General features: G+C 46.1%; 1 protein-coding gene across 1 annotated transcript; it reads right to left on the bottom strand.

The window, feature by feature from the left end:
* Positions 1-2,954: 2,954 nt before the first annotated feature.
* Positions 2,955-10,793, bottom strand: LOC144101612 (uncharacterized). Its single transcript, XM_077634758.1, has 3 exons — positions 10,471-10,793; positions 6,828-7,062; positions 2,955-3,105 (listed from the first exon to the last, which is right to left on the bottom strand). The coding sequence occupies exons 1-3, from the start codon at positions 10,639-10,641 to the stop codon at positions 3,059-3,061; spliced, it is 453 nt and encodes a 150-aa protein (XP_077490884.1). The 5' UTR covers positions 10,642-10,793; the 3' UTR covers positions 2,955-3,058.
* Positions 10,794-11,298: the final 505 nt, after the last annotated feature.

Below are 11,298 nucleotides of genomic sequence, written 5' to 3'. Positions count from 1 at the left end.
AGTATTTAGCGTAGTACATTTCTTCGAATGCGCATTTCTTCTGCAGTAAAAACATTCTTCTTTAAACTGAACACGTCTATGCTGCCTGTGAAGGCGTGGCTTCATATTAAGGAGATGCTTGCGCCATGGTCGGTCAACGGCCGCCTGAGCAGTACACCAGAGAAAATTGACCATTGTTTTATTCTCTGCGTTGACGCTGTCTTGTTCTGGGATATTTTACAACGTACAATTAAGAAGGACATAGACATTACACCCAACAATATAAGTTTTTTGCCTGCGGAGAAAAACTGTGTTGTGCCATATGATCAATTTATCTTGCTGGACAATTTAGTCTGTGGATGGCCCGCATGATACATCGCAACGAAGAATAACCACGGTTGTCGAAATCTTTGTTTCGTGAACAATGCTCTTTGGTGCGGGGAGTACATGCTGCCCTGCAAACGCCGCCTAGCTGACTCCCATATCTGGATGCTTGTGTGTACCTCCCAGACTTTTGGTGTTTTGAAACGACGGCTCATGCAGGGGTATGGTGGCCTGGTGTTTTGTGGCGTAAGCATGCGCAGATTTATCTTTTCGGCACTATTTCTATGCTGTAAAGGAAAAAGGAAGTATTGTTGCCAATAGCACGCTTTGCTGCGGAACGAAAGGATGGTGGTTCGAATCCAATCGTGCACAAAGACGTTTTTCTTATCGAGTTTAAGAGCTTAACGGGCGGACGGACTGACGGACCCAAGCATGATCCGTTAAATGCTTTCGCCTTAAAATTAGGCTTTTAATACTTCCTTAAAGGCAACAATAATGAGTACTTAAAACCGATTTCTGTACGCACTGTCTCGCCAGTGCTCCGTGCTATACAAGCTGGATGAGGAAGGATCGAGAAGAGAGGCAATGTTATCAAAAAATGCTGCTTCCCTTCGCCTGATCATTCAATTCATACACGTTTATCTACATATATGATTCAAAAGGGAATCTAACGAAAGGAGACCTAATCAGGAGATCGAACACAACGCAATGAGCCGGATTTGGATTCCGCGCATGCACAGTTCTGCAACCGTGCACGCGCTGTTGCTGTCAACAATATGAGCTGCATTCTTCATGAATGATAGTGGCACAGGCTTAGCACGAATGATAGAGAATGTGACTTGGACTGGCGCCAAAGCATCAAAGAGATAGTCGTCGGGGGGAGATAATGTAGGCGCACTAAGCTGCCTAAGCTCGCGTGCCCTGCGAGTTTATTCCAAATGCTTCAGATCTAACAAAACAATGTTATGAGCAGTGCGGAGAGCTTCAAAGTTTACTCATACAGGACGGAACATTGGGCAGCGCACTAGACTGCCCATTAATTATTTTCTTAGATCGGCAGCCTTCGTACAAAACTCGTAAGGCGCGCGAGATGAGGGAGCTTGAAGCGCAATTTTTGGCTCCAGCGATAAGGAAACTGCAAGGAGAAGGAATAAAAAGAGCGGAGAGGAGAGGAGTCCAGTGCTTGCAGATGAAGCTGGCGCCTGGGCGGGAAATACGAACTGGACACGCAACAGCACAGCGGCCTTCTTGACCTATAGGAATTTCGTTAGAAGGCCTGACACGGACGGCTTTTCTTGAGAACGAAAGCTTTAATGCCATCAGCATTCAAGCGGCATCGGTAATGACGTCGCTTCTTGATATGTTGAACACGCAATTACCGCGTTCATCCGTTCACGCATGAGACTGCTGTGGAGATGATTTTCAGAATGGGCACTGACAGGATGTCCCGGGTTTATAGTAGAGCTGTTCTTCCTGCTTATTACCAATCTAGCAGGTGAAGGTGTCGGCTTGTCTTATCAGATGACTGGATAAATGATGTTCGTGTGCCTTGTGGTATTTGCCGAGCCGAACCAGAAACACTCAGTCACCATTCAGAGAGACCTATTGGAGGTGACCTTGCGTTCTACTAGCGCCGCCCCAGAAACGCGTCAAGCTCGCTGTGCGCAACAGTCACGCGTTTTCTTCCACTTTTTGCGCTGGACACCTTCAACACGCCGCGTGACTGCGGCACACAACGAGGTTAACACGTTTCTGGTGCGGCGCTGGTACATAGCGAGGTCACTTCCAATGGTTGTCTCTGCATGATTGGTGGCTGAGCGTTTCTGGTTCGGTACCAGACTGTACTGCACGTTGTGCTTGCGCGAAAAGCTTCCACTAAAACAGCAATCCAACTTAGTTGTGTTCAGTTACCAGCTCGATTCGGTTAACGATTGAGTATAAATGAAAAGCTATTAAAATTACAGAGGTACCGGGAAGTAAGGTTCAAAAAAAGAGGATGAAAATAGCCCTTAGAGAATGCTCTCAGCAGTTTTTCTAATTCCTGGTACTCGTTCGTGGACACTGCCCGCTAAAGCACTTAGTACCGAGCTCATTCCATCTCAACCAGATATTTCCTTTATTGAAGTGTCTCGTGAAAGAAAACAAAATCCCGTTTTCTTTTTACACTCAATTTTCTTCCCTAAAGCTCAAATGTTTACCCACGAGGAGTTTTCGCTGCTACTTTTTCCTCATTTTCTACCTAGCTCGCTTTAGATACACAAATTATTGTTGCACAATTTCAGCCCACGAACACCTATAAAAATTCGTTATTCCTAGAGCAAGAGTCGAGTGGAACTTTATTCCTGTCTCGACTCTTACCATTAAAGATGCTATCGTCTCCAGTACGAAACATACAAAGTGAATTTTGATCGTTTTTACTCATTGTAGCATGCATATCTATTGAAGTCAAAAACGAATTGAAAGTAAATAAATATAAAAATAACAAAATTGTCCTCGCTGTCCAGGCACACATCTAGAAGCAGTAGCAGCAGCAGCTCGAACAGAAGCCGATGGGGACTCCTGGCGACCACCACTATGCCACTGCCGCTCCAGCTGCGCCGCAACCCGCCCTTGTGAGAGCCGGAGGCGGGGGGGGGGGGGGGGGGGGGGAGGGTAGCCGGTGCATTCGGCGCGACACCAGAGCAGGTGACCGACGCTTGTGGGGGGCACCTCCTCGTCTCCGCTCCACGTCCACCCAAGAGCCAGAGCCTCCCGCTTAGGACCAGTTACACTCAGGGTGCCGCCAGCTGTGGCCCCTGCCGCCTGGAGCAGAGCGAGAAGTGCAGCCCTGCTTTGTTCCCTGACCCTATAGCCTGGAGGCAGCACACGCTGTCGGCCCAAATTTGCACTGGCCCATCCGTGGGCAGAAGGCGTGCCACAGCAGTCCCTCCAAGGCAGTGCACGTAACGTCAGACATCAAAAGGATTAATCTGACCAACATTCTTGAAGGTATCTGACAGGACATTACTGCCTTTATTTTCCAAGTTCATTTCGGTAATGAAATATCTATTTTCATCAGTAGAGGATAAGTTTTGTGTCAAAAAATGCCTGAAAATGTATGGCTCCACTCGCTGTGCAGGGACTGCAAACCCGCGGAAAGCTTGGTTACGAAGGTGGCTGTATACTCGTCCCGAAGGAATAATCAGCTAGCGCTGGTTCGATATATGCCACCGACCTGCCGAGCGCTTCATATTCTGCTGAGCTTAAGGCGATTTCCTCTATTGTCTGCAAGAAGGCAAACTGCAAACTAGAAAGCCTGTTGCAGAATAGCCGCTTGGGGAGTCATAACAACTGGAATGTATATCTAGTTGCGTAGCAGCTTAGCTCGATACCCGCGACTAACAATGAAGTTTTTTTGCTAACCATCAAAATCTTATATCCGGATGCGCTTTAATAAAAAGAAGACGCCTATATTGTGGAAGGTTTCCGCTTTTTGTATTTGTGTGCTTCAGTTTTGTACAAAAGAGCAGTTTTACGAAAATACATAAAAGTTAAAGCTTTCTATAGCCGGGACGTAGATGCCGTCAAAGTATCACAGCAATTTTCTTTGCGCCTTAGCCTCAAAAACACTTCGGCTGCTTCAGCCAATCGCTGAGCTGTTGGAGACTCTCCAGAAATCTAACTCAGATTTTGGCCCGGCTTTCTCCCTCAATCTCTCATGCTCCGTGCTCTAGTAATAGTCGAAGTTTTTCTTTAAAATACGTGGGTCATCAACAACTGGCTCTATGAGCAACCATCTCGATTGAAGTGTCTCATGACCTGCCCCAGGTTCATACGAGGTCAACCACCAGAGTGTTCCAAAGAAATGCGATTAAATTCAGCGCTGTAGCATTGCCGGTGGCGCAGGACATCCTCAGTTGATGGCACGCGACGTATGACCGATAGCTCACCAGGTGCGTTGTTCGACAAATTGGCTCATATCGAATGCAGGTAAATACCTTTTGCAAATGGCGCATCAAATACGCATTGCGCCCGTGGTGACTTGTCGGCCTTGTCAGTGTCACTTACGCAATTCATGTACCTGCATTCGGCATTGCCGACAACATGCACCGGACGCAGATGCGAACAAGTATGGAGCCAGGTACAACTAAGTCTGCAGTAAAGCTCCACCCACATTCGGGACCGCCATACAAAATTCTTCCGCGACAAAAATGTAGTCTGTTGTTAGAACTTTTCTTTTACCTAACAAGAAGCTAATCACAAGAAGAAAAATTATAAGCTCTAGAATTCTTACGCGTGGCTTGTGTAATAAAGTAAAACATTAAAAAGTTGATTTCGTATACAGTCGCGATTGGCTAGAGAAGTAATACAAGTCGCCTGGAACCGTGACCTAGAGTTTTTTTTAAGCGAAATTAATTGCCCCAGGGCATCAATTATGGGTGAAGATGTGATGAATGATGTAGTAGAGATTAAATGAATGGAAAAAGGTTATCTGATTTGATGAAGTTCAGTAGAGAACGATGGTGCGGTCCCTGCGTCCAGATAATGTATGAAACATAGTTAATTGTGACCTAGAGTTAACTGTTGTTTTTTTTACTTGTATCCTAATATATTAATCATCTAGTTCTTTCGGCCCTAAACCAAACTGCAATTTTTACGCGATACCAGAGCTGTCACACCAAAACCGCGCCAATATCCAATGTCACTAAATTCGCTGATTGGTCGAGAGAACTTATGGGACCTTGTGATGTAACCTGCTCACCGGCACAAGGTAGAATGGAAGAGGAACAATGAGCAGTAACAATATCACATACATCAGGTACATGAATAAAACACATATAATTGATTTCCAGGACACAGGACAGCACAGCCGAGGCGAACAATCAAATAATTTACACAAGCAATATATAGTATCTCCCGTGGATGCCACTGTCCTCGAAGAAAGATTTCAGTGCTATGATCGCCCGTTTCTGTAGCGCATGCGTCGGCCTAAAACTGTCATGCTCAGGGCATTCGTAAGTATAATCTGCCATCCTCACAAAAAATGAGATAAATATGATATAAATGCAGATGCGGGGTAGTAGACAATGTAGAAATGGCCACATAAATGCATTACGGTATTTTTGTGATTATGACAACGTCTGTATGTAAATGAGCCGCTAGGTAGGTTATAAACAGTTGTAAGTTTGCGCTTGTGCCATGCGTCTTTGTGCCACCTAGTTTCTAAGTAGCGCATACGTTCAAGAAGTCTAGCAGCGTAGGCGTCTCCGAGCGCACACGGCAAAATTCTCGCAGCAGTTTCAAAAACGGTCAAGTACCATCTCACTCCTGTAATATTGGCTTTGTCCTATGAACTTAAGCAAAAAATGCACCCCTCATTGGTCTAGTGTTGCCCAGACGTGGAAAGATCACTTCGCAGGAATGTATGCCCGACAATGAAACTAACAAAGCAAGAAACAAGTTGCAGCATCCGCGTTGCGAAACTTCTCAGCTTCAGCCCATCATATTCAAGAGGTTACGTGCTTTTCTTCCAGCGCATCGACCATAATGTCAGGGCCTTGATGTTAGTAGTCCCTACGATAGCAGCCACATCATTAAGCAGGCCAAGTTCTTTTTTCTTGTGACTGTTCCATTTTCATTGCGGCAATGGCTGGTTAGCTTATGCGTGAGCTCACTGTCAGCAAAAATTGTGTATATGCGCCGGTTTTGTCCCTATATTTCTGTCGTCGCTCCTTGTTTTTCTCCTTCCTATTTGCCCGTTCTGTGTGTTGAACGACATGGAAACCTCTACGGACCGCTAACTGATTGCCTCTCATTATTATGCAGGAAGCCCATGAAGTTATTTGTGGCAGTAACCGCTTGGATGTAAACAACCAAGACCGCAAAAACGCCTACCTAGAACCTCACCGAGTGCACCGGCGATTTTAGCTGCATGATGCGCGATATTTTGCCGGCTCTCATATTCCGGAGACAATCAAGGACAACGCATTTTTTTTCGAAAACAAATTGCGTGCTAAATCTGCCTGTTCAATGCTCCCGATTTTTCATGTGGAAGCTACCTAATAAAATTGGATAAAAGTATTTCGAATCTATCTACCTATCAAGAAATGGTGCGCTTTGTGCTTTATATTAGGCAGGCCAGCCTTATTGAGTCCTTGTCAGGATAAGTGAGAGAGGAGCTTGGGGGGCCGTATGAGCGGAGCTAATTATGGAAATAAGGACGGGAAGATCTGGGCTCCAAATCAACTTCCAGCCGGTGGTCCACGTTTATGCAGATTGCTGGAATGGGGAGATTTCTAGGATTCACAGATGGATAGATGCCTCAGACCAAGATTTAGTTGATGCAGATTAAGATTACAGGCACTGTTGTAGAGGTTTAGGAATGAGAGCAGCAGCTTTCACGTCTCACGTTGGCAAAGTTAGTATTATAACTAGCGCTGTCAAACGCAGATGGAAGACAATCACGAAAAGTTGTACCCGGTGCAAAAATGGTGCGACGAGATAGAAGAGAAGAAAATCGCAACTTTTTCTGATCTCAGACTCACAAAGAACTAGGCAGCACCAGCCGCAGTTCGTGCTCGAGACGCTTGCACGAGACAGCATCCTGAGGGCGGCAGCTTTCGTCCTTCTGGCTGAGGCAGCCCGCTTGAAGTTGTTGCTGCGAGGCTGGCGCCCGCTGGCTCTGATGCAGCCACAGGTTTTCTGCTCGGGGTCGTTGCGGAGCAGCAGGAGTGGCGCAGGTGTGTGGGCGTTGCGGTCACAGTGCCACAGCTCTTTTATCTGAAAAGATGGAACAAGGTGCTGTATGGTCTTCTCGCACAGTATTATTCGCCTTTTTGTATGGCGGAAAACACGGCCAGTGGCCCTGGGAAGTTCACTCGACTGTCCGTGTTTTCCTTAGACTAGTGGTTATAGGAGAGTACACCTTATAGGAGCGTTACTTGCGATTCTGATAAAATATTTGTGGTATAAACGCTACAATGATGTCGACGTTGTTCCTGGTAGTTGCAGCTTCGAACAAAAAAAACACTGAATGAGAAAGGTAGCGAGTGTTGTGAATCTTGCGAGGCTTCCATATATATATATATATATATATATATATATATATATATATATATAGAGAGAGAGAGAGAGAGAGAGAGAGAGTTCAACGTGTAGATGTCTGCGAAGACTGCAGCCTTGAGGACAAAAAAAAAGTTTCTTTTCGAAAAGATTGGAAATAACTGAAAATATTCAAAACAAGGATATCCAGCTTGTTTATATCCATGTATGCAAAGAGTTTGACACCGGAATGACTTTATCATCAATCCTTGTTCACATATATCCACATCCATCCATTTATATCTATATATCCATATAGCCTGGTGCTTAAGTTTCCCAAAAACTCCGTTTTGCAGGAATGTGGCATCTATGCATATTTCTCTGCACTCAAAGCGGAACAAGACAAAAATGTTTTCCAGAAGCGGTCACTGGACATTAGGTTCGTATGCTCAAACTGTACACGTCGGCGTTTCAAGGATCCCGTCTTGTTACAGTCGCTCCAGGAGCCAATTGAGAGATGTTATGAGATGTAGGAGTAAGTTATGAAAAGCTGGCAGCTCAAAGGATGAGAAAGAAGTTACAAGCCGATCTGTATAATTCTATAGGACCATCTTTTGGGCAAAATACACCTGAGTGTCAAATCCATGATAGGGAGCTGCCAAAAGGATATACACCAATGGGGTAGCTTTGATGCTTAGAGCCAACACCGGCTTGAAGCCTTTTGCAGCCTTACATTTGATCCACCATGAAGGCACTCGTTAGGCGGGCCACTTTCTGAGGTGGAGTATAACAGGATGATGAGGGAAACGGGGGGAAAAATCTTCTCGGCGCTTTGGGGAACTTCGTTCACTAACTACCTGCTGCCCGTCCAACGTGCGCAGGGAGAACGCAATGAACTCTTTTGTGGCTACGCTACGACAATTCGTGTCCACAACCGGGGAAAATGATAATGATACCCAAACATGACAGTATTTCTGCATAGATTTTATAAAATAATCGAGAGCCTGGCGCACAAGTAGTGTTTGCATATTAGTACAATCTATGCAATCAACTTTCAAGTTGCATATTGGCAGTCAGAAGCCAGCATTCTGCACAAGAAATGTGCTCGCGCACATATTACTCTCATCCAACGTGGTTATGCTGATAACGCTACAAAAGACAAAACATGTGATCAAGAACTTTCACAGCTCTCACGTGGTGCCTGCTTACTTTGCAGCTCGGGAGAATATTCGGCGCAATCGCACCTTTTTCGCTACCATTACCATTGCTGACAGTTAGCGACGATAAAATTTTCCAGAAAATAGAAGTAACCAGTGCTATGATAACTTTTCCAAGGCAAGAAACGACTGAAGATCCTCTTTGTCCTCAGGAAGCATACTCTTGATGCACAGCTATGCGTTAGCATGGCAATAAATAGCAGCTGATTTAAAAATCGTTCTTATTCATCACGCGTCACTGTATTTCATCACGTGTAACTTTTACCATGTATGTTTCAGAGGTCTCCGTAGCATCGCTACAGCGGCCATGCCGCACCTGCTCGTGTTCTGCGTGAGTGCGTCCCACGAGGCTGCTGCAGCTGGCTACTTCTGGGTCTTAATGCCCGTGCCGGCAGCCTACCGCTACACCAACATAATGTATACAGCGTGTTTCAGGTAAACTGTACCAATGCTTTTAATAACTAGTACGCCGCTAGTACGGGACCAACGGCGTATTAAAGACATATAGCATAGCGCTCATGGCTTCATTGGTGCCTTCTCTGTCCAGCTTGACTCAGCGTTGACACGTGTGGTTGATTGAACGTGTGCATGAGCGACGGATGCTCCGCTCCGCTCATCATCGCATTTCGCCCTGCTCTGCGGCCGGCATACGTGCGGACGCTTGTTATTGACTAATCCGACTACTACTCATTAGACGGGAATGTTCGCCTGGAGGGAGCCCTCTAAATAATGTCACGCTTGATGTATTACGTTGCCACCAGCTCAATCGGCTGCTTCTGAGCCATCTATACAAATTATTTAAGCACTATTTAGCTTAAAGTATGTTAAATTTTGTGTAATTAGTCATTGCTAATTAAACTATTACGTGGAATTCAAACATGTACTTCAGTTCTGCCACACGACGGCAAACAGTATGCTGTTCCTTCCGCCAAGCAGCGGTGTGCCGTACCCCGCACGGTCGTTAAGCTCCTTAGGCGAATTTTGCTATGTTGTCTTTTTATCGCCACGGGCATGTAGCCTTATCACTTGTTTTGCCGCGGGAGCTGAGTAATCAGCAGTTCATTTTCGAGACCCCACAAGACCGCTTTGAAACTATTGTTATCGTGCTCGACAGATTTTGCGCCATCCCAGATGCTTCATGAAAATTCCTTAGCTATACACAATTTTTTCAGTCATGCTTTCAAAGAGCGCGTTCGACAGTTACGGCAGTTCGCTTTTTCAGGTTTTATGTTTATTGCTGTTTGACATCCCAAAGGGACTCAGGCTATGAGGGACGCCATAGGGAGGGGGCTCTCTGGATACTTTTGACCCCCTGAGGTTCTTTTACGTGCAATCCCATCGCACAATACATGGTCCTTTTGCAATTTGCATCTATCGAAATGCAACTGCCGCAGCAGGTATCGAACCCTCATATTTCGGGTCTACAGCCGAGCACCTAACCACTGAGCCAACGTGGCAACTGGTTTGGGAGTTAGGGTTAAAACGACTGATATGCAGGACGAGTGACTTGCAGCGGTGTTGACTATCTCTAAGTAAGAGCCCACAGGCTGCTTAGTTGTGATCTCGCTGAACCGACCATGCCAGTGCCGTCCGCGGCCCTCCATATTGAAATGAACCGTGTGACCACCGGATAGCATGAGCCGGTGTGTGCCACCCGTGGCAGCCGCAGAAAGAACAGCATGCAGTTGTTGCACCCCCTTGAATGGGGTGACCGCCGCCACAACCCCGTCACGATCTTCCCGAGGAAAGTCAGACGCCAGCGACTAAAGTCCGCAGGGAAGCAGCTCCTTTTGCCGTAGCGTAGGGTACGAGAAGATGCGAATTCCGAGCGCCATAGCTATGTCATAGAGTGAAAGCCTGCAAACCGGGCCCAGCATAAGGTTGCCTTATTGCCAGAAGACAACAAACCAGCCATGGTGTGGGCCCTTACCTGATATAACTGGTGCCGATGGCAGGTCGAGTTGAGCGTCGTCGGCGGGCGATCAGGGAGAGGTGTGAATTTTGGGATCTCCGTGTCCACTGCCTTAGGAGCCGGTAGGCTTAGTGCAGGCACGATGGCGGTGCTGTGATGGTTGAATAAGGGAGGATGACGCTCTGCCATATCCACGAAGAGCCTAATCAGGGGTATGCCCTGTGAGCTAGGCGGGAACTGCAAAGCGCTAACGGTAGTATTACGTTTGGAAGGCGACAGCCGCTCAGTAACGCAATACCCTGCAATGGCGCAGAATAACGCGGCAGCGTTTAGCACGTTACGACCTCTTCGTCTTCATAGGATGCGTCTCGCGCCGCCGCTCGTCATGCCACTGTGCGGTCAGCGGACGGAGATATGTTCCAAAGCTCCTTATTCTCAGTCCAGCTGAGAAAGCAAACACTAGAATAGAGCAAATTATTTGTAATCAACTGCTATTTCCACTTCTCTGCCTCGTATCAGCACGAAAGATGTGTTCATTTTTTCACCTCATATATTGCTAAATATTCATCATGCACTTTCGTTCTACGAGCTCGCCTAAATGCTCTCAAAATTGCAACGGCACTTTTAGCCAGATTTATCCCAATAGAAACTTGGGAAAATTTATTATCAGTTGATGTTTAAAGCTGTATTACATTACCGAGCTGTAAATACTTTTCGTAATTGCGATTTTTTTCCTCGCATAATATGGGGAAGGATCGCTAGACAGTGCAATGAAACAACTCGGAGAAATCATATATCTGTACGCTGTGTGCAAAAACACTTAGCTCTGGTCTCAAGGAACGCTCA

This window comes from Amblyomma americanum, chromosome 1, assembly GCF_052857255.1.
Source record: "Amblyomma americanum isolate KBUSLIRL-KWMA chromosome 1, ASM5285725v1, whole genome shotgun sequence".
Lineage (NCBI taxonomy): Eukaryota > Metazoa > Arthropoda > Arachnida > Ixodida > Ixodidae > Amblyomma > Amblyomma americanum.
The sequence above is the reverse complement of the archived record's forward strand: the minus strand, read 5'-3'. Positions and strand labels throughout refer to the sequence as shown.